Source organism: Argentina anserina, chromosome 3, assembly GCF_933775445.1.
Source record: "Argentina anserina chromosome 3, drPotAnse1.1, whole genome shotgun sequence".
Lineage (NCBI taxonomy): Eukaryota > Viridiplantae > Streptophyta > Magnoliopsida > Rosales > Rosaceae > Argentina > Argentina anserina.
The window spans coordinates 28697544-28722120 of NC_065874.1; the positions used below are offsets into that span (position 1 = coordinate 28697544).

At 42.3% G+C, this 24577-nt stretch overlaps 2 protein-coding genes, 1 long non-coding RNA gene and 1 pseudogene across 5 annotated transcripts; 3 read left to right on the forward strand and 1 right to left on the reverse strand.

Moving 5' to 3' along the window:
* The first annotated feature begins 567 nt into the window (after positions 1–567).
* LOC126786847 (uncharacterized) lies at positions 568–1921 on the forward strand. 3 transcript variants are annotated; one of them, XM_050512802.1, is made up of 2 exons: positions 568–715; positions 814–1921. In XM_050512802.1, the coding sequence occupies exon 2, from the start codon at positions 896–898 to the stop codon at positions 1829–1831; it is 936 nt and encodes a 311-aa protein (XP_050368759.1). In that variant the 5' UTR covers positions 568–715; positions 814–895; the 3' UTR covers positions 1832–1921. The 3 variants fall into 3 exon arrangements, with proteins under 3 accessions (XP_050368759.1, XP_050368761.1, XP_050368760.1); XM_050512804.1 differs by having other exon boundaries at positions 622–632; XM_050512803.1 differs by having other exon boundaries at positions 662–677.
* A 3007-nt stretch (positions 1922–4928) lies between these two features.
* LOC126788153 (uncharacterized) lies at positions 4929–7170 on the forward strand. Its single transcript, XR_007671339.1, has 2 exons — positions 4929–6624; positions 6786–7170. It is a non-coding gene; the product is annotated as an uncharacterized LOC126788153 (long non-coding RNA).
* A 277-nt stretch (positions 7171–7447) lies between these two features.
* LOC126787420 (heat shock 70 kDa protein 1-like) lies at positions 7448–10305 on the reverse strand (annotated as a pseudogene).
* A 7202-nt stretch (positions 10306–17507) lies between these two features.
* LOC126787421 (uncharacterized) lies at positions 17508–18041 on the forward strand. The gene has a single exon (XM_050513313.1). The coding sequence runs from the start codon at positions 17508–17510 to the stop codon at positions 18039–18041; it is 534 nt and encodes a 177-aa protein (XP_050369270.1).
* The last annotated feature ends 6536 nt before the right edge of the window (positions 18042–24577 follow it).

The window sequence follows — 24577 nt, forward strand, 5'->3', positions numbered from 1 at the left end:
GGGAGAGTGTTCTGGGAGAATTACTATTCTACCCTTGTGTGTGTCTTAGCCTAATAGGTTTCATGTTAGGAGATATATTAACATCTCCGTAATAGATTAGGATTCTGAATCCTACGAGATTATGGTTTTGTAATGCCTATATATAGACTCTATATCATTTAATAATATATAATTATTTTATCCTGAAACAATAATATTGATTTTTAAATTAACAATGACTACCGCACATAATGTGATCAGCTTACATTAAGAAACAAAATCACTTTGAAAGATGACACACAGTCACTCCTTTTTTGTTTTTCTTTTTTTCCTTTTTTCTTACCTGCTTTTAAATCAATAAATGGCACACACGCTTTTGCAAACCATGTGAGTCGCTTTCCAACCGTTAAGCCCACGCACATACTCCAATCATATAATATTTCAAGTATCTTCTTCCTTCAATCTTTCTTGGCTCTTATAGCAAAAGCTGCAAAACCCAAAATGCATAAAAATCAAAAGCCTATTTTGTTGCTCAACCATTTCCCTTTTGACTTCTGCCCCAGAATGATGCATAGTTTATAAGCAAAGATTTTACTTTCCATTGGTTCTTCTCTACCCCCTCTTCTGGGTTGTTGACTCTCAAAGACTTTAAGGTCTTCGCGCCGAAATTTCACCAAATCACTCTGATTTTCCTCCTGGTCTGTGCTTCAAGCAACTTTCCATTAAGGATTTTTTGGTGTGTGAAATTCACAAATTACGGTACTTCTTTATAGTTTTCTTATTTTGCGGGGAATATAAATTTGATTACTTTTTCTTGTGGGCTTTGGTTTACAGTGACAAGTGAGAGAATCTATAGCTATGAGGCTATGGTCAGTCTAAGGTTGGTTGTTGTGGGGATGCAAAATTTCAGGGTAAGATGACATCTTTGAGTGGATTAGGAATTGGCTTGAGCTTGGTGTTTGGGTGCCTCCTATTGGCTCTTGTGGCAGAGCTTTACTACTTGCTATGGTGGAAGAAGAGAATCACAAACAGAGAGATTGAAGATGAGAATTACACTAACCAGCCAAAGGTACTCTTCAGTTGCTTTAAGAAGCCCAACCCTCTGCAAACCATAAACAACAACAACATCAATTCTGGGGAGAATGTGAGGAACCCAGATGCAAATTCTGGTGAACCAGATTTGGAACTGGGTTCCAGCAAAGATTTGTTGTTGAAGGCCAATTATGGAGAAGACAGTGTGGAATCAGAGCTCATGAGACTGCACAATCTGGCTGGCCCACCAAGGTTTCTCTTCACAATAAAAGAGGAAGAGAAGGAGGATATGGAATCTGAAGATGCAAAATCTAGAAGAGGTTCCAGAACAAGGAGTTTGAGTGATCTGATCTTGGCTGTGGACAACCCTTTTCTCACTGCCCCTTTGCCTTCTCCACCATTAAAGTCTTCACCTTTGAACCCTCTAGAGTCTTACAAGCACCATGGATTCAACCCTCTATTTGAATCCTCAACAGAAGCTGAGATGAACAGGTTGAGATCTTCACCACCCCCAAAGTTCAAGTTTTTGAGGGATGCAGAGGAGAAGTTGCTGAAGAGATTGATGGAAGAAGCAGAGAAAAGGGCATCTAGAAATTCTGGGCCTGCTCAAAATCAAGATTTTGGTGTAAAAGCTCCATCTTTTTCGACATTGGGGACAGAAGAAAGAGATGGGTCTTTTATAAGACTCATTGTTGGTAAGAACAAGGAGAGTCAGAGAGAGCTTCATTGTGGTTCTCTGCCACAGTTTCCTTCAAGCTCTTCCCAGGTACTCCCACTGGCTTCTTCTCCTCTAGGTCCGTGTGAATTAAATCTCCATTAATTTACTTAGAGATCTTTGTCAATTCTATTCATCTGTTAATTAGTTTTCCAAGATTGTTCATTGTGTTAATCTACGAAAGGTTGAAAGGTCTTTTTTTTTTCTCTGTTCTTCTTAATCTTGTTATTACTATTTCTTACTTCAGTTGTTAAGGTAGGGTAACTTTGAATCATCCGAAGCAGTTTTTTTTCTGAATGAAGAATTATAGACAGAACTGACATCATTCTGCAGAGTGATTTAAGGTGTTTGCTAGTTCAAGTGGGAAACTTGTGGGGTAATCAATTCTTTCCATTATTCCATGTGTCCTGGGGTTTGTTAAATCATAACTCATTATCATGAAAGTACTCTCATTCCTTCAAGGAGATAGTGCTTCATCACTTTTTGATTCTTCATTGGGTTATTTACACAATAAGTATAAAGTTACAAATTTGAATATAGGTACCAGTCACCAGATTGTATGATGTTTGGCATAAAAGGGTCCTGAAATTCTATTATATAAGGGGCCTAGCACTCGGAGGTTATTGCAAGTTTGATCATGGTGGTTAGGTTTGCTTTTACAGAGTGCAGTGAAATTCATTCTTAAGCCAATTTGTCAAAAGTGTACAACGGATGCTAACGACTTTTGCACAATATGGTGCACAGCTATCTGCATTTTGCATTGTTCCGAAAGCAAAACAAGAAAAACTGGATACTAGTGGAATTAGAGCCTTTTCAACTACAGGTTGGAAACTTGGACCACACACCCGCCCACACACTCACATTACTAGCCGGCTGATTCAAGAATTTTTCTTCTGATGAATAACGCGTTCGTTCTCGTATCATGCAAGCTTCATTTGCTTGCGTTCTTGTTCATTCCTGGTCCTGTTTAGGGCATGCTATGAAGCATCTTGCCCACAATCTCAAGAAGACTAACAGAGCACAAAGACTAATGGGTAGTTAAAGAGTTAGCTTGTTAACGTTATGTTGAGTTAGTTGCCATCTAAATTCTCACTGTCCCCATAAGGTCTTGATAGAACTCACAGAAGTTGATCCTATTGTGTGAGCAATATGCATGTGATGGATTGGTATAGATGCTAGAAGGGAAGTAGAGTACATATCATTGAATTGGAGAAGAAGTTCGCGTTATCAAATCTTGAGGTTAGGAGAGTTAGGGGATTAAGGCTGGTATCAATTTATGATTTGCCTTGTTAATCACCAAAAAGAAACTGAGGAAGTGCAAAACCAACTTCAAGTTCCCTAAACAAGAAGTAATGTCATTGTCATCACAAGACTTAGCCTAAAAGGTTGGTCCAGCCTCAAGCATATATCAATTCTCCAGTCTTGAAGATATGAACATGCAGGAGCATCTGGTTTCATTAATATGCAGCTTTGATTTGGCTAATTAACTTTCGTGGTCCTAAAACCTGCTGTCAATTTATTTGGCCCATTTTCGTATAAACCCTTGAGAGTTGTTCATTTCAGGTCATTTTCAATTTCTTCAAGTTTGTATGTAAGAATTTATGAAAAAAGAGCACCTAGCCAACATTATCTATGTCTCTCAAAGCAGACATTTATTATATTGTTAAACTTGGCCAGAAATTTAGGCGTATCTGAGAACTTAGTTATCCTGGTCTCTCATGGTTAGAGAAACAAACAATTGAGAGTTGTTCCATATATAAAATTGAAGGTTTTTTGTCTCACTTGCATATAAGAATCAGGGTGCCTTTGTAGTTTTGCTATTGACGTGAAACACCAGCAATCACAAGAATTAATGAAGGAAGCTAATCAAGCTATATATACCAAATTGCTATTATGTATCAAGTCCAGGAAGTAAGTCGGCGTGGTGTAAATATTAACCAACTCTGGATTTTCCGTTGTCTGTTTCTTTCATGCGTACAAACATGAAGTAAGACGGGTTCAAATTCTTACCACATCTCGTCTCCTGGAATAGAAACAAGAAGTAACATTTACGAATGCTAGGGTGGACCTAGCTTAGAGACTAAATTTTCCACATCCGACAGAGAAAGAAGCCACTAATTTCCACGATATTGAAGTTTAGGAGAAAATATTTACGCTTGATAAGTTGGGTTTGCCAAACTTGATAGGGCATTAGTGAATATCGTGGTTGATTGCCCAACATTTCAAAGTCGGCATTGGATCCAATGGTTTGGTTGTAAACCACATATGGATATAATTGGTTTGTCACGAGAACAATATGGATCAAATAATTGCTTTGGACATCATTGGTTGCGACGCCATTTTTCATTTTTGATGAAGCAATTTGTCCAATTTTGCGATTATCTTGGTTGCAAGAAACAAGTTAGAATATTGCAGGATACAGTGGAGTGCTGTTTGAACTTTTGGATTAGAAAGGGTTCATCCACCAACTTAGTTTCTTTGTGATATGCAGGATATAGACTAGTCCATCAACTTGATTGAGATGTCGAATGGCAATAGAAAATGAAAATTAGTTGTACTACTACGACCCTAGGAGTATACGAGGTATATTTTTGTGCGCTCTCATCACAAGGGGGATAAAAAGCGAGCTTTCTTACTTCTCCTCAAAGTGATAAGATTAGTAAATTAAAACGAAGTTGGTAGTTGATTATCATCAAGAAATGAGATCATGAGTTAACGATTTAATATTCGCCGACTAGTGCTATCTTGCCTCACCACTTTTGCCGGTAGATGCTAATCGATTTCGATGAAGACATGGAGTTTGCATGAATTGTCATGTGTTCACACTTCACACTACGCCAATAATCTATTCATATGACATTCCAGACTGTCTAAAATTTTCTTAAACTCTTCAAACAACAAATAATAGAAGATACGCTGCCTCCAAATTTAAAGTGTAAGAATCTCAAAAAATTTGAACATTTCTCAAATTTGAAGAAGAGGAGTGAAATTTACCCTCCTCATTTACATTTCTCAATTGGGGGTGGAATAATTGAATTTGTCTTAGAAGTTGGAAGGTGGGGATCAGACATACGTAGCCGAACCTGGAAGCCCTTGTCCAGGCCCCAATTGTTGGGTTTATAATTAGGCCCATTCCAATTCAGCTGCGTCTTTTCTTCTGGAAGAAGGACCTCGAGCATCTCTGCAGTGAAGCAAAGTAAAAACCTATTGCCTTTGGCGATTAATCAAGACGATTCGGTAATTCACTCTTCCTTCTTTTCTCAACTCTCATTTCTATGCCGCTGATATTAGGTCTTGGGTTTTCCTTTACAACACTGTACTTAGTTGAAGAGAAACCTTGGATATTGAACGTGCTTCAGTTTTGCTATTAGTAAATCTGACCAGATTTTGCCCTTGTTCAAGTAGTTCTTCAAATTGGTCAAATTAATGCTTGTTGATTTACACTGTAACTCTGGGAGAATCAATGGTTGCTCATTTCCTTTTGCGACTGAGCTTTTGTGAATTTGTTCTGCTTCATATACCAGCCCATATCAGTGCTGGTCTTGCAAGCCTTACAACACTTGCTTAAACTTGTTCTGATGGTTGAACCGAATGCATCTTGTCGGTATTCAAAAGATGGGGCTTGCTTGCTTCTCGTAAAGTGAACTATAAATTAAGTACTGTAATGTTTACAATGTTTATTATGTTGCATTTCAATCATTGCTATACAGGTTCTGCTGGGTTTTGGACATTACATACATTTGGTTCTTTATTCATGGTTTATCAGAATCTATTGCAGTTTCGATCCTTGTGGGGTGCAGTTAGCAAGAAATAAAACATGGGATACTTGTTCATATGTCGCCATGTCGGACAAGAAAACAGATACTGCATCTGAAGAGGCTATGCTTTACTACTAGTCTTATGAATTTCATTGATATTAGTTGTTTCTGTTAGTTGATTTTTGGTCAGAATTATAGAGCTTGCATTTTTGTTAGTTACTTGGTTTTTCGGTTTGATGAGTTGATGCGGATGATAAATTTGTATAATTATTTTATTGAAGAGTTTTAGCAGCTTGTAATAGATCCAATTGTGAAAAATGAGGGTTTCTTAGGGTTAATAAATCTTGCAGACCAAATCCTTTTCCGACAAAAAACATTTTTGTGCATGAGACCTAAGTACCTAACAATTTGAATTCTTTTAATCTATGCCTTGGCTCTGGAATCAATTAGTTTGTAGCTCTCAAAGACCATCCTTTATACCTTTATTCGTGGGGTAGATTGGTAAATTAGATCGGCATCCCTATTCTCCTATGGTTTTGGATTTTGGATTGTGAAGATCTACCGTATTCCATTTTTATTATAGTCTTTTGAATGAGCTATGAGTTCAGTTGAAGTACAAATCAATAAATGATGCTATAGTTGCTAAACCAACATTATTTGGATCAATCTAGAGTTACAATATAGCAGAGTCAGGGTATAGGAATGACTTGCTCAACTTGTTTATCATAAGTCTAAGTCTGTCTTTAGATGGTATGAGGAGACTGATCCTAATACAGGGACAGACTGAATACTTTGTGCTGAGATTTACATTCATGGATGTGCAAACTCAAAATTTTAGGTTTTCTCTTGTATCCTACATGTACACTCGTGCATAAATGTCTGATATGCACCTAGGATTTGTGTCCTGGTTTCACCAATTAAGTAAGCTCGACAGTTTCTTGCTTTCTCACTTATTTGTGTCAATCACAGAATGGGCTGCAAAGCAAGTTCGATATACATTAATACAAAGAAATTTGGTTCTTTTCACAAACATTGCATGAAGGAATGGTAACAGTTCTCAGTTGTTTGGCTCTTAAGAGCAACTGTGATGAGAAGTGTGTACGGCAGAAGGTTGTTTTCAGTATGTGCATGGAGTCTCAGGTACATTTTGAGATCTCTGTTTTAGATTCGGCATGTTCACGAATTCTTTTCCCCCTTTTATTTTCTCATCCTTTTCTATTAGGCTTAAAATCAGTCCCTCTCCTCAATTAGCAAAAGTTTTCCATAGACTTTTACTAAAATGTCTGGCCCCTTTGTTGCAGAGCATAAAAACCAAGTCAATGGGAAGCATCAATTACCACGTGCAAAGGCTTAGCAGGGGAAGGAAATAGTTTGTCTTGTTGAGAATAGCTTAATTTTAATGCTTCATTCTTTGGAGTCATCGAGTGGCAGATGGAAGGTAGGAAAACACTGCTCTATTGTTGCACTTTAGAATTTCAGATAATACTCTATTTTGATGTCAGTGCCTAAGCTTTGAGAAATTATGGATATATTGTTTTGAACAATTCTTCTGTAGTTCAATGATATTTTCAATTAAATTTGTAATAATGTAAACCAGTCAGAGGTTTAAGTTTGATTTTAATGGTCACTTGAACTCTCAGTCCTCTATTTTAAATAACATAATATCTGTAAGAGGGTGTTTAGAGATACCGAAATTGTAATTTAAATGGTGTTGCCAATACTGCGCAGCAAAAGCTGACGACCAATCCAATATGTTGATTTAGCGCTGCGCTAGCTCTGGTGTTTGTTGATAGGATTTAGAATGTAAGAGCTAAAACACACGAGTAATTGACATGACTTGCAATTACAGCTCAGAAGAAACTGAAACTCTTTTGCCCTTCACCTCTGGAATGTAAAACTAAAAAATATATGAATAAAATAAAATCTCTCAGTTCTTCTTATGCCTACGTACTTCAATTCCACTTCAAACGTTAGCCATACCACCGCCACTGCTACCCAATTCAGTAGCCTTTGCCATAATGGAGTCGCAGATGTCTTCGAGTTTTTCCAACTGGTCTTCATATTCATGACATTCAGCATCTTCGTTCCCCTCAAGCCACCAAATGACATTTTCAGCCGCAGTTTTGATTTTCTTCCTGGCCGTTTCAAAAGAGTCCTCAGAAACCTTGTCCCTCATATCCCTTGCATAGATTTCCAATGCAACCTTAGCCTCTACTTTCCTAATGTATTCCTCGTCCTCTAACCTGAAGTTCTCTGCCTTCTCTATCATCTTCTGGATCTCATTCTTAGATAACCCACCCCCGTTATATTTGACTGTGATGTTGTTCTTACCTGATAACTTCTCCACGGCAGAGACATTTAGAATCCCATTGACATCAATCTTGAAGCTAACCATAATCTGAGGCACACCCCTAGGAGCAGGACGGAAGCCTTTTAGCTCAAACGTACCCAAAAACATGTTTTCTTTCACTTTTGTTCTTTCGCCTTCATACACATTAGTCACACATGTTTGTTTATTGGCGACAGTTGTGTACATTTCCTCTTTGGCGGTAGGAATGGTAGTGTTTTTTTGGTATGATAACAGATATGATTTCTCCCCGAACCTCAATACCAAGGGAGAGTGGAGCGGCATCCAACAAGATCAAGTCATTAACCTTCTCAACCTCGCCGTTCATGATCGCCGCTTGCACAGCGACTCAATATGCAACTGCTTCATCAGGATTGATGCTTTTGCAAGGTTCCTTACCATTAAAAAAGTCCTGCAATAGCTGTTGTATCTTTGGAATTCTAGTAGAACCACCAATAAGAACAACATCATGAACAAGCCTCTTGTCCATTTTAGCCTCCGCTAAACACTTCTTCACAGGCTCCAAGCATTTTTCATAGAGATCCTTGTTTAGCTCCTCAAATTCTGCCCTGGTTATTTCAGTGTAATAGTCAATATCCTCAACTAAAGAGTCAATATCAATTGTGGTTTTAGCACTCGAAGAAAGTGTCCTCTTTGTTCTCTCACAGGCTGTCCTCATTCTTCTCAATGCTCTAGGATTGTTGCTAATGTCCATAACGTTCTTCCTCTCAATTTTTTTGACACAATAATTCACCAAGTTATTGTCAAAATCTTCACCTCCTAGATGAGTATCTCCCCCAATAGCTTTGACCTCAAAATCTCCCTCTTTATTGAGACAAGAGAAACATCATAAGTACCACCACCGAGATCGAAAACAAGAACATTCCTTTGACCAACATTCGTGCATCTTTTGTCCAGACCATAGGCAATGGCCGCTGCTGTTGGTTCATTGATGATGCGCATGACATTCAAACCAGCAATTACACCTGCATCCTTTGTGGCCTGTCGCTGATCATTATTGAAGTATGCAGGGACTGTTATAACAACATCTTTTACCATCACTCCAAGGTATGCCTCAGCTAATGACGCATCTTATAGAGAATCATAGCAGATATCTCCTCAGCAGCAAACTACTTCTCCTGCCCCTTGTAGTTGATCACAATCCTTGGCCTGTTCCACATATCTTTACGTACCTTGAAAGGCCATAACTTCATGTCATTCTTGACACAGGCATCACTAAACTTCCGACCAATCAACCGCTTTGCATCTAGAATAGGGCAAACAAAAGCATATAAGATAAATTAAACATTCTAGCTTTGGACTAATAAACTTATACAATCAAAAGAATAGTATATGAAAGCTAAGCCAAAGCACAGAACTTGAAATTATGTACCTACCTCTCATATTAGAAGGGGTACCGCATTAAACAACATTAATAACATTATTGAAACCACCTCAAAACTCACCAAAAACAGTGTTCCTGGGGTTCATGGCGGCCTGATTTCTGGCGGCATCACCAATCAAACGCCGAGTGTCAATAAAAGCAACGTAGGATGGCGTTGTCCTGTTCCCCTGCTCATTGGGTATGATCTCAACGTGATCGTTTTGCCAAACGGCAACGCATGAATATGTTATTCCGAGAATATACTTATTATGCTTATTATTATTAGCGGCGGACCTAGCAGTATGCAGGCTGGGCAAGAAAAATTGGGTCACGTTAAAAAAAAAAATCCTACTGGGATAAAAAATCAGAAACAAACAACCCATAGCCAAATATCAAAATTGGTCGCTTTCTCTATTCTCAGTCGTCTTTTTCTCTCCACTGTCCAACTCTCCCGTCTCTAATACATATCCACCAATGGAAGGAGACCTCTTAGCCCTCTAACCGCAAGTCTCCTCTTAACTTAATTAGGGATTTAGAATTAGAGTTTTCTTTGTGCAATTTTTTCGTTTTTATTTCTTTAATTTTGGGTATTGAGTTATTTTTATTTTTTAATATGAGATTGCTTTTTATAGTGAATCTCAATTTCCAAATCTCATCGCATATTAAACAATCTAAAGTTTCAAATTTATGAAGATTTATGTTTTATATGATTTGAATTCCCAAATCCAGTATCTCTTTTTATATATTCTTTGATAGGTGGTTTATTTATGAAATTATAAATTCAGATATGAATAATGTATTTAATCATTTCGAGTCTATTGAGATCATCAAGCACAAGATATAGCATATAATATTTATAATGAGATTATGTATTTTCATAGGTGTCAAATAACTTTTTTTTATTTGCAATTCTTACATATCTTTTGGAATCTTGATGAATATTATATATGAATTGTATTTTGACTTATATAGTTTTTTCATTTATTCTCCATGAATTATTTTTCCACTCACCTAGGAGGGATTAGATCTGCCACTGTCCGAGATCGATACCAATGGCTGGACATTTGCCTTCTACTGCATGCAATGCCATCGTTAGAGCTTGGTTAAATCAAATACAAGCAGAACTAGTGAGAATCCTGAAAGCTTAGCTTGAGCAAGAAGAAAATAAAGAGAGAATTGAATGTTACTAATTCTATTGTAATTCATATTTCTGGACAACTATAAATTACAGGAGATGATTCAGCTATTTAAGGCTTAGCTAAGCTACTACACGTGTCAATATTACAAGGCATAAACTAAGTCTAATTAGTTCTAATTACTTTGACTAAGTGACTACACTAACACCCTCCCTCAACTTGATGGGAGATTTAGCTAACATCAAGCTGTTACATAAGTAACAATTCTGAGGAGAACACATGCCCTTTGTAAAAATATCAGCTAACGGTTTTGCAGAAGACACAAACTGAAGGGTAATTGAACCATCTTTAACCTTGTCCCTGGTAAAATGCACATCAACTTCAACATGTTTCAACTTGGAATGATGCACAGGGTTAGAAGCTAAGGCTAGAGCAAAAATGTTATCACAGTGAAGTGAGGGAGTACATGACAGAGAGATGCAAATCAACCAGCAAATGCTTGAGCCACTGTGATTCAGAAGTAGTGTTTGCCATGCTTCTGTGTTCAGCTTCTGTAGAAGATCTAGAAACAGTATCATGCTTCTTACTACACCATGAAATAGGAGAATTATTAAACATAATCACAAAACCAGTTGTGGACTTGCGATCATTAGGGTCCTCTTCCCAATCAGCATCACAATATGCTTGCAAACAAAGCTCATTTTGAGAAGAGAAATGTTTGGGATAAAAAAAATACCATAACTCAATGTTCCTTTCACATATCTAAGAATGCGTTTTTCTGCCTGTAGATGGGCTTATGTAGGTTCATGCTTAAACTGACAGACTAAGTTGACACTAAAAGCAATGTCAGGTCTGGTAAAAGTCAAGTATTGAAAGCAACCAACTAAGCTTCTGAAATGATGAATATAACTGGAATCAAGAGAAGGACCAAGATCTTCATATAATTTGACTAACATGGTGTCATGTGAGAATTACACTGATCTAACCCTGCTTTATGAACCAAATCACTAGTTAACATAGCATGATCATTTTGGATAGGATTAATAAGACCATCAACTGGATGTGAACATTGGTTTCAGAAACCTGAGATCTTGGTTGAGAAGAATTTATGTTAAGAACTATGGAAACAGAACCATCTCTAGTTTGAGTCTCAACTTGTAGTAGTCCATTAACTTCCTCAAAATTAATGTTAGTATGAGCATTAGTATCAAATGCTTGTGGAGAAGATGGCACATGAGATAAACCAGATAAAACTGGACTGGAAGTAGTGGCATGAGTAGCTGAAGGAATTGATGGAGAAATATCAGAAGATAAAAACTAACCTGGATTTGATGAGATATGTGGAGATGCAAGGTTGGAATACTATGTTAAGGACTGAGTATGAGTAAAGTAAGGAGGGGGTATTGGAGTTGTGCTGCTAGCATTACTTACAGTAGAGACAACTAAAGAACTAAATTGATTTTGAGCATATGGAAAATCTCCCTCATCAAATATTACATGTCTGAAAATAATATATTTCCCTATAAGTAGATTATAACATATGTAACCCTTATATCCAGTAGCAAAACCCAGAAAAATACACCTAGTTGTTTTGGGTTGCAGCTTGTCTGTTTTAGTAGCTAGAAATGGATAACATGTATAGCCAAAGGTCTTGATAACATCCAAAACAGGTTTAATCTTGTAAAATCTCTCAAAGGGAGAATCCATGAGAAGTACAGAAGATGGAATTCTATTAATCAAGTATGCACTAAGAGCACATATATGATACCAAAATTTGCTTGGTAAAAATGCAGTTTGCAATAAAGTGACTGATGTTTCTGTTGGCATAGGCTTATGCCCGCCATAATCAGCGCAACTATCAACACCCTAAGGCTAATAAATAGCCCAGCCTCACAATACCAGCAGTGAGCCAGCTGCACTAGCCGGGCAATGGGCCGCCCCGCGACGCAAACCGACTACGGACGCACCCCCACGTGCATCCCAGAGAAGGCTCCAGAGAACACCTTAATCGGACTTTGTCCCACACCGGAAGATGAGTGAAGGATCTACCAGAATTCAACTATAAAAGGTCAAACCCTTGACCTCATAAGGTAAGTACACTTAACTACCCACTGTTACTCTGCATAAATTATTACCAACCTGACTTGAGCATCGGAGAGCTGAAGACCACGCCGTCGTAGTCTCCACTTTGACGACTCGTGCTACTTGTGACAGGAAAGGAACGAGGAGCACGGCATACCGCATCAACAAAGAGTGTAGCATATTGTATCAGTGCAATTCACTACGTTAACATTGGCGCCGTCTGTGGAAACGCAACAAAAAGTTCCCGTAAAACACATACAGCATTTAGCGAAGCAACTACACTTTGAAATGAGCACTCCCAACTCTATACCCCCCATTCCGGCCGACGGTCATGTGGAAGACGTATCGGACCTCAGCCTCAACCATCCCCTACCCTCCACAAACGACCCTATCATTCTCACCCTTACACCCGGGATGGTTGCCAGTACTAACGCGACTCCTGATCCCATGATCGCCGCAAGAATGGCAAACATTGCCAATGACCTCGCCGAGTGCCAGCAGCGTGAAGCACTTGAACGCGAGAAGGCTGCGGCTTTGCAGACCGAGCTCGACAGGATGCGAGTGCAGCTTGAGCGGGCCGAACACAGTCGTCAACATGACGAATCATAGCGCGAAGGCAGCGCACAAACAAAAGGACGAGAACAAGTTGACATGAGCATCGGCTTTACCCCCTCCGAACTCGCCAGGAAGCGGCCACCATCGCCACGGCGTATTCGCAACCGTGAAGAGGGAAGCATGAGCGTGACCTCTCGCTCACGACCCCACACAACTGGCCAACACGGATCCCATGCTGGCTCTGATATTATAGCGGCTAGCCACCATAGAGCAGCGGAACGCCGATCCGCGGTGCCAGCCAGTGTTCACGGCCAGGTCTGGTCCCTTCACTACGCGAATAATGAATACTGTACGACATTCACAATCCAAGAGTCCGAAAATTACGCCATACACGGGTGAGGGCAACTCATTCCGGCACATAGATAACTTCAAAAATGTTACCACCAGAAGAGAATTTAATGACGCCACACTCTGCCACATGTTTAGCGAAACACTAGACGAAGATGCCATGAACTGGTTCTTCAAACAGCCGGCGAACTCCATGGATTCTTTCACACAGCTGACTATGACGTTCCTTAATCGGTTCATCCTCATGGCCGGAGCAGCACACACAACAGACGGTCTGTTCCAAGTAAAGCAAGAAAACAGGGAAACGTTAGGCGCTTTTGTCATGCGATGGCTGACGACCACATCCAAATGCAGGAACCTTAACAAAACACTTACCCTGGCCGCATTCAAGGAAGGACTGCAGTATGAAAACTTCCTGTTCCATATCAACGCAGACCCTCGAATGCGCGACGCTACCTACGACAAAATTATGACTGAGGCGGTGCGTTACGCTTAGGTAGAATATGTCACATACGGGGAAAAGCGAACTCCGGTACCATCAGTCAAAAGCAGTGCGCCGCAGTCATCTGTACCTACAAACACAATCCCCTAAACCCTAAACCCTAAACCCTTACAACGCGAGCTTTACCCTGCCACATAAGACCGCGGCAAAGGAAGGAAAAGAGAGTGGCATCAGTCAAACCACCAGGACGAGCGTAACCATGATCGACATAGAGGCTGATATAAGAACAGGAGATTCGGCGGTGAGTGTCGCGACAACAGAGATCCTCGCCAAGTTAACGCGATGGATCGCCGCGGTGACCACACACCACCGAGGGAAGAAACCCTAAAAGACTTCTTCCACAAACATAAGGGACGTTGAGAAAACCGGCAAGGCCACTACGCTCTCAAACCGAAGCAGAAACTGGTAAGTGGTGCAGGTTTCATGAAAATAGAAGACACAACATGAATGATTGCAGAACCCTTCGCACGCTGAGAGCCAACTGCGACACAGGGGCCTAGGCAGCGCATCCAAGGGCATATCATAACGTGGTTGCCACAGTAGAGAACCTACGCCGCATCAATGTGATTAAGGGCGGAGCCCCAATGACAAGCATATCAAACCGCGCAAAAAAGCGCTTCACCTGCAGCAACCACCCAAAGCAAGTGTGCGCCATCACAGGGGGAAACGTTAAAAGGCAGAAGGAAGGATGAAAGCAGATCACCTTCACCGAAGAGGAGGAAATCGACATTTCTCTACCCAATGACGACGCATTCCTCATTAACGCGGTCTTGGGTGGACAGTGGGACGTATGTAAAATGATGATCGATACGGGAGCCGCAATTAATGTCTTATTTAAAGGATGCTACGAGAAGATGGAGCATAGTGGTAAGAAGTTAGTGCAAGACCACGAACCGTTAGTCAGCTTCTCCGGCGACATAACTCAACCCCTAGGCTCAGACTACATGACGGTACGCATTGGGACTGCACCATGCACAGTTTGCGTCGAGGTTGAGTTCATCGTAGTTGATACCTACAGTTCTTACAATGGGATCATCGGTCGGCCTACTCTCAACCGAATGTGAACCTTCATTGCTGGGTACAAGATGCTCATCATATTCTCAACCCCAAATGGAACTAACAGGTCCGGGGATCACAGTCCGTGGCGAAAGATTGCCAAGCATGCGCAGTTAGGCGCACGCGCAACCATCACGAAATCTTGGCGGTACATGTTGCAGCAAACTTAACTGACAAGGTCTTCGACGCGCGCGACGGCGAATTAACAATAAGTAAGGGCAAGAAAAAGACCACACCATACGAAGCCAAGACTCCGGCAAACCTTGAATCTTCCTTGAAAAGCATCGCACCCTTCCCACATCACCCGGAGCGAAAAATCAAGATCGGCGCTACACTTAGCCCCACAGTGGAAAGAGACCCAGCAAACTTTCTAGGAGAGAGCATAGAAGTTTTTGCATGGTCCTACGAGAATATGCCTGGCATCTCTCCTGACATCATCATGTACGAGCTACACATCAAGCCTTCCACATATCCAGTTAAACAAAAGCGTCGTAGCTTCGACGACGAGAAAAGCATGGCAATACACCTGAAAGTCGACAAATTGAAAGGCATGAAGTTAATTAGGGAAGTCCAGTACCCTGAGTGGATTTCAAACTGTGTCATGGTCCGTAAAGCCAACGGCAAATAGCGGATGTGTGTGGATTACAAGAACGTAAATAAGGCATGCCCTAAAGATAGCTTCCCTCTACCTAGAATCGACCAATTAATCGACGCAACAGCAGGTCATGAATTGCTAAACATGATGGATGCCTACTCCGGGTATAATCATATACGCATGAATCCTGCAGATCAGGAAGCTACGACCTTCGTTACTGACACGGGCCTTTATTGTTACAATGTCATGCCCTTTGGGTTAAAGAATGCAGGGGCTACGTATGTTAAAGCATATCGGTCGCGAGATTGAGGTATACGTCGATGACATGTTGGCCAAGAGCGTCAAAGTCGAGGACCACGTAGCCAACCTCCGAACCATATTTAACGTGCTAAAAAAATATAAGATGCGATTAAACCCAGAAAAGTGTTTTTTCGGCGTGACAACAAGTAAGTTCTTGGGCTACATCGTCAATCAACGTGGCATAGAGGCAAACCCGGAGAAGGTACAGGTCATCCTGGACATAGCGCAGCCGGTACTTAAAAAGGATGTGGAAGCCCTTCAAGCCAGACTCGTGGCGTTATCACGATTCATCTTGAGGTTGACTGACAAATGCGAACCATTCTTCAAACTGTTAAGACGCTCCAAGAGCAAACTGATCGAGTGGACACCTGACTGCCAAGAAGCCTTTCAGGGATTAAAAGACTACCTTGCCGCGGTGTCATTATTATCACCCCAGAGCCAGGAGAACCATTGTACCTCTACCTCGCAGTATCTACAACCGCGGTTAGCAGTGCCTTAGTTCACCGAGTAGAGCCATGAACGGTCCAGAAACGAGATACCCAACATTGGAACAGTTAGCCCTTGCGCTTATCGTGGCAGCTCGATGACTGCGCCATTACTTCCAAGCTCACAGTATCCACGTACTTACAAACCAACCCCTTAAACAAGTACTGTAGAATCTAGAACACTCGGGGTGACTCAGCAAATTGGCTATTGAGCTGACAAAATTTGACATCGAATATAAGCCACGACTTGCCATAAAGGGCCAAGCCGTAGCTGATTTTATTGCAGAAATGATCCCCCGAGATACGGCGGAGATAGCACCAGGCGATGACATAACCCACACCACAACTTCCTCATGGAACTTACATGTGGACGGTTCCAGCTGCGCCAAGTCTAGTGGCACATGTATTATCTTAAGCGGACCGGGGGGACTCGAGCTGGAGTACGCTCTCAAATTCAGTTTTGCTGCCTCTAACAATTTAGCAGAATACGAAGCATTGATTGCATGACTACAGCTGACCCTCAGCACTGGGGCAACTTGTATCAACATATTCAGTCACTCTCAACTGGTAATCAATCAAGTCACCGGGTTTTTCACCGCCAAAGATGAGCAATTAGCAGCCTACATGGCATACGTCACGGTGATATTAAAACGATTCGAATTCTATCACATCACCCAAATCCCGAGGGCTAGAAACGCAAGGACAGACTCCTTAGCAAGGCTTGCCACAGCGCAGCCACATCAATGCCGTAAGGATACTAGGGTCGAAGTGCTCCACCATCCCTCCATCTCCCAGACTCTACAGGAGATATGCCAGATAGAACGAAACCAAGACTCGTGGATGGATGAGATCATAGCACTTAAGTATGATGGCAAGTTACCCGAAGACAAGGATGCCGCAAGACAGCTAACGAGACGCGCAATGAGATATCACTTGCGAAATGACACACTCTACCGCCAAGGCCTGCTGAACGCCAGTTTAAGATGCGTCACAACTGAAGAAGGCAAACGGATCTTGCAAGAAATTCACAGTGGCGACTGCGGTAACCACTACGGCAGCAGCACACTAGCTGGAAAAACACTGCGGACAGGATATTACTGACCTACACTTGCCACCGACGGACAAGAGCTCGACAGATCTTGCCATAAATGTCAAATACATGGGCCCATACCACGACAACCCTCAGAACCGCTATCATACATAGTCAGCCCATGGATCAACTGCCTCTGGGGAATGGATCTGATAGGCTTGCTTCCCGTCGGGAAATGTCAATTTAAGTGGGTCATCGTGTGCATCGACTATCACTCCAAATGGATCGAAGCCCCACCCTTGACCGCAATAACAACTGAGAAAGTTCAAGATTTTCTACATCGCAACATCTTCTACCGCCACGATACGCCGGTGTCTATCATCACGGACAATGGCACACAGTTCAATAATGACCACCTCATCACGTGGTGTAAAGCAAGGGGGACTACGCTCAAGTTCGCCTCCGTCGCGCACCCTAAGACTAATGGGCAAGTGGAAGATGCCAACAAATTAATCAAGGGCCTCCTTAGGAAGAAATTGGATGATGCAAATGGGCTTTGGCCCGAGAAGCTCGACGAGGTACTATGGGCAATCCGCACCATGCCAACAAGCCACGGGCGAGACCCATTTCTGCCTAATGTACGGCACAGAAGCAGTACTTCCTATCGAAGTAATCCAGCCAACACAACGGGTTTCGTTATTCAACCCCGAGACCAATTCGGAGAACATGCAACTTGATAAAGATCTCTTGGAAGAAAAATGCATCGCAGCACATCATCATAACATCCTAAACAAACAACGCGTGGCACACTTCTACAACTCTAGAGTGAAGAGCATGACAATTCAGCTCGGTGACTGGGTCCTAAAGAAGGTCTAAACAAAGGTACCCGGGTTACGCCCGAGATGGGACATACCATATAAAGTCGTTGAGATCGTGGCAGCAAACACGTACTGCCTGGAGGACAAGTACGGAGAGAGATTAGCCCACCCTTGGAACATGAAACAGCTTAAGTACTACTACAAGTAAAGGTCCGCGCGTAGCACAACACATAGGGACTTGGACTGTTTTAAGTACTTACGGCACATTGTCAAAGCTATCTTTGTACATACGGCTACGGCCAGACTATCAATGAAATGAGAAATTTTTCAAACCATTGATCCTTACTACGCCAGTATACTAGCGTACCATAGCAATTAAATTCATTCGACAGACTATTTCATTGTACGCGCAATAAAGATAGTATTGAGCATGTAGCCAAAAGTATAAAACAACAATCACACAACGTTTGCTATGACAATCACCTAGGAGACAAAAACTACTTGAAAGACCCAAAGGGCTATAGTTCATTAAGATAATCAGTACGGCACAAGGCCCATCAAAGAAAAAAACTTGAAAAATACAACGAAATAATAAGAGATAAATGATGAAGCATTTCGGGAACGAATGATGTTCTTCCATTATGCCCAGTCTTTAACTCCCATCATGTTCCTCCCCAGCAGCTTGCTACGCTGTTACCGCTCAGGTCGCATCATTGGTTCGCGTAACATCTAATTCTGTCGCTTGCTCCGGTTCACCTTGCGACGATTGTGCATCCTGGCGCTCTGCGAAGGACGAGTAAGAGAAGGAGTCTCCGGATTAGAATCAGACCTGTCAATATATAACAAGATAAAGCAGAAGAAGAAGAGTCATAAATTTCCTTACCATCTTCCTCCTGCACTTCGGCCTCCGCAGCAGAAGAGGGCTGCGAGAAGGGCGGGACCACCTCATGTAGCATCGGCGGCGCTTCCAGCCTATTCTCCCTCTGTCGTACCTTGTAATCCGCTGGGTCTATCATCCCCAGCTCAAGGAACTGTGCAATCATACCCTTCCAAGTACTCCGTCATCTCCGATGATGCTTTGAATGTGGCCACTGCGTTGGCTGCAGCCTCCTCCGCCACGCGGGCTTTCTCCACCTCCGCTTCCTCCTTCGCCCATATGGCTAGTTCTTCTACCTCGACAAGAGCCGACTGCGCCGCATATCTCTCCGCGGCCATCTGCTGCGCCAATGACTCGGCCACCTCCCGACGGGCGACCTCTTGGCAGAGATCTTCTTGCAGGTTCGCCGCATTCTCCACCTTCACCTTGGCATTGCCAAGTCGTTTTCCAGAAGCAATACCCTTGTGGCGTGATTGCTATCTCGTTCAGTCACATCGACGAGTAGATGTCGCTCCTCAAGGACGTCTCGCTCCGTGTCGAGCAGGTTGAACACCATCTTTGCCGTTCTAGTCGCAGTTAGACCAAGCGGGCTACGCAGTTCCAGGCCAGACTCCTCTGGTCGTCGTAATCCCCCGAGCCTGGCACGCTGGCTTAGTAGGATCAGCTTTTCCAAATCCGCGGCGCCCAGCTGGCTTAATGGACTATGCTCCAAAGTCGAAACATCCTCATCGACCCGGGAGTCGGTGAAGGTTATAGGCCCATTATGGGTTGTCTTCTGGTCTTCTGCCTCTTGGGTTGCGGCGCTTCGACCGTCATATCCTCCACGTCTTCATGAGCGGCGGACGACTTCGCTTTTCGCTGAGAGGCAATCGTTTTTTTAGCCTTCTTCTTCTTACCACCCTCTAAGGACTCCACCGGAGTAGCCAACCGCGGATCGGTGTCTATATGACCTACGCCCTCCGCATCACTTCGACGAGGCAAGCCTTGTTCATTCGGCAAGCTCGCGTGGGCCGGTACGGGCAGATCCATGACCTGCGTAGAATCCTCAACTCGCTTCGCGGTCGCGTTCACTCCCTTATTGGCCGCCACCATTTTCTCCGCCATCACGCGCTGCAGCATGGTTACGGCTAAACCTTCGGTATCCTAAGTTACGTTGGGGTCTTCATGCTGCAGGAACCTCGCATAGCAAACACACTCCGATTTCTCAAAGTTTATGTTTACCGAAAGCGTCCTAGCTGCACACACAATCACATATCAGTACGCCAAATAAAATAAAAAAGAGAAAAAAAGTGGAAAACAAGAGCGTAACGACGTCACTCACGATGGCGGCGGAGTAGTCCTTGCTCAAATAACAGATACGGGTTCGTTAACACCTTCAAGTCATGGATCAAATCCTCACCTTGGCACCTCCAAAGATACATCACACGATTGACACGGTCAACTTCGCGCTCCGACAATACTAACCTCCGTCCCGCTGCGCAACAAAAGAACAACAATACGTCAGTAAACAATTATTCCACATAAATTACTTCATAAGAAATTAACACCTGCAGTTAATTGCTTGAAAATGAGAGGGGATACGCTTCTCCAGGAGATATTCTTCCCCGTTAATACGCTCGTATTCCCACCCACTCTCTACAACGAAGCTATTCTTTTGCCAGTTTGCTTCCGAGGAGGGCGAATTCTCCAAAACTTAGAACTAACTGCGTTCGTCCCACCTAACCAACCGCGCAGTCCCTCCATTTCCATTACGTTGGTTGTAATCTATCTTGAAGAAGTGGAGAACCTCCGCCGTAGTGGGAAACCAACATCCCAAAAGGTGGAAGAGTGAGCAAAGGCCAAGAATAACCCGCCACATGTTGTAACTGACTTGCCCAAAGGCCAAGCCGAACTCCGCCACCAAGCACTGCAGTCGTGGATCCAACAGTAATTCGACGCTGAGCCGCAATACTGAGGGACTGACCAGCGTATATCCCTCGGGCAGTAGTGACCCGTACTCATCCAACTCAATGGCTTGAGCCACGAGCGTAGCCGGCAGCTTAAATTCCTCCACGTAGCCAAGTACTGCGGCGGGGTCCGCCCCCTGCGGTTCCTCTACCTCCGCCCTTTGTACTCCACCATCTAACCAACACCTCACATGCGCTGGACTCAACGCCGGGCTTGAAATACTAGTCCCAGAGGCGTTCGCAATACGCTCGCGCACACCCCGGTCTTGGCTCGGAACAGGGCACATCTCACTCTCTCCGACTTCCTCGCGTATCGACTTCATTGTACTTGACGATTCGCTACTCTCGCAAGGACCGTGGCATGATCCTCACAATGTGAATTGCCACAACTGCTTTGCCGCACCAAGTCCAGGTAGTTGGCCTCCAACTCACTTGTACACGATTCAAAGGATCTTTACGCGAACAAACTCCCCTCTGCATGCGCGGAATCGCTGTCAGTTAGTATATTTATCCTAGGCATTACGCCGCAACAAGCAACACCGCAGTCAAAGACGAACACCATAAACCTAGAAGTTAGAGAGTCAATCAGATCTAGCCTAAGAACATCGCAAGGAAGAACATGAAGAACATGAAAATCACGAAGAACACGAAGAACACCAAACCCAGTTTTAGGCCAAACTTATCGACAACCGCCCTCACAAACACCCCACTTAGCCGGAAAACACTTATCCAAAGATCAAACAGACCCAAAACTTATCAATTTCGATGGAAAACCCAAACCCAAAACCAATGCATTACCCCATAACCCAAAAATCACCAGAAAATAACCAAAAGTGCAAACGCATATAGGACATTCCGATCAAAAGATACCTTAAAGAGTGATTTGCACAAATAACCTCGGTAGGATCTCGTCCAAACTTGAAGAATAGGATAGGCAACAAAGGAGGGAACGAGAGAACTGAGAGCTTTTAAAATTCAAAAAAGCTTGGAACTGTCGATAATGACAGTCCCCCTATCCCTTTCACCCTTTTATAGTAACTTCATACCACATCTCGCCCGTTGATTTCTCAAAAATGCTCCCTAACCGTTGATACAGAAACGATTACTCACATCTTAGCCGTTGACCCAAAAGGCATCGCCCCAGATCCCGCCGCATGGCATGAGTTACCGAGACGACACTTCGATAACGCACGCAATAATTGCATGCAATAACTGCTTACACGGCTAACGTCACCTCTTCCCGAAATTGAATCGCCCACGGCACGCTCACCCAATGCCTATACAACACGTACTGCCAACAGTGCGAATCGCATCTCTCTCAGCCCACGTTACAACGCTCAAAAGATAATGCTCAAAGACGTCCTACGCGTAACAATTTACTACGCTATGACGGACGCACACACTCAAAAGATAGCGCTCAAAGACGTCCTACGCGTAACAATTTACTACGCTATGACGGACGCACTATGCTCAAAGATAGCGCTCAAATATGTCCTACTCGTAAAGATTTACTACATTATGACGGACGCACTACGCTTAAAGATAGTGCTCAGACGTCCTACGCGTAAAGATTTACTACGCTAATGACAGACGCACTACGCTTAGAGATAGTGCTCAGACGTCCTACGCGTAAAGATTTACTACACTATGACGGACGCACTATGCTCAACGATAGCGTTCAAAGACGTCCTACGCGTAACGATTTACTACGCTATAATGGACTCACTACACTCAAAGATAGCACTCGAAGATGTCCTACGCGTAAAGATTTACTACGCTATGACTGCCGCACTACGCTCAAAGATAGCACTCAGACGTCCTATGCGTAAAGATTTACTACACTATGACGGACGCACTACGCTAAAAGATAACGCTCAGACGTCCTAGGCGTAATGATTTACTCCGCTATGACACGCACTACGCTCAACAATAGCGTTCAAAGACGTCATCTGCGTAAAGATTTACTACGCTATGACACGCACTACGCTCAACAATAGCGTTCAAAGACGTCATCTGCGTAAAGATTTACTACGCTATGTCAGACACACATTGACCAACCAACACCCCCAGAGGCTCGACATAGTTCATTACACCATCCGCAACTTTGGCATTCCTTAATCGGGACTCCGAGGTGGGTTCGTGAGACCCATCGCTGATTATGGCGAAATGCTCAATTTTAACTCCTCAGTCAAGAAACTGCCTCTCTAGACAAGGAACTTGGGGGGACTTGTTGGCATAGGCTTATACCCGCCATAATCAGCGTAACTATCAACACACTATGGCTATCAAAAACAAACAACCCATTAGCCAAATATCAAAATTGGTCGCGTTCTCTATTCTCAATCGTCTTTTTCTCTCCACTGCCCAACTCCCCCGTCTCTAATACATATCCACCAATGGAAGGAGACCTCTTAGCCCTCTAACCGCAAGTCTCCTCTTAACTTAATTAGGGATTTAGAATTAAAGTTTTCATTGTGCAATTTCTTTCGTTTTTATTTCTTTAATTTTGGGTATTGAGTTATTTTTACTTTTTAATATGAGATTGCTTTTATAGTGAATCTCAATTTCCAAATCTCATCGCATATTAAACAATCTAAAGTTTCAAATTTATGAAAATTTGTGTTTTATATAATTTGAATTCCCAAATCCAGTATCTATTTTTATATATTCTTTTATAGGTGGTTTATTTATGAAATTATAAATTTGGATATGTATACATCACACTTTTGAATCGGGACGAGACGAGGGTTTTTAAGAATACATCACACTCGGGATTAATCCCGGTTGGAACGGGATGAGATCGGGACGGGACGGGACAAATCCCACATTCCTATGAAGTTAAATAAAAACCTATATTTTTACTTTTTCATAACAAAGTAACATTTAATAATGAAATTTTAACAAAAAAAATACATATTATGTTCAAAATATTATAATTTACCATTATTATTTGAGTTGATATAATTTTGGAGTTATTAAGAACAAAAATTAGTTTCATTTTGATACAAATAGATAAGAATTTTTAAGTTTTCATTAAAGGTGGGACGGAACGGGACGAAGCGGGATATAAATTATTCGTCCCACGTCTCATCCCATCATTATGAAACGGGACGGGATCGGGACGGGACGAACGTTTTTAGACCTCCGTCCCGTCCCTATGAATTTCGGGACGGGATCGGGATTTCCGTTTTTTATGCCCACCCTAAGTCCATATATGTAACTGATAAAGAGTTGATACCTTTAATCTACTTTTATCGATCTTTCATCAGCTTTATCTGGATAAATTGATCGATAAACTAGTAAATTCGACCTTAGATCATCATAGCCAGACCTTAAATATTTGTATGTAAATTACCATGCAAACATACATTAATACAATTATAGGCATATATATATATAATAGCCAATTCATTTCTTTGTTCAAAAATAAAAAAATGGCCAATTGATTAATTTTCGGGCATTGATTCTAGGATCAGATAAAAGCAGGCATGTGTTCATATTACTGATCGATGGCTCCAGCTACCAGCTAGCCAGCTAGAGAAAGCACATAGTTATGTTCATATATGGGACGCTGCTTACATTGCCTCGACGGTTAGTACGTCGGATATGAAAGTTAAAGATCATTTAACGAA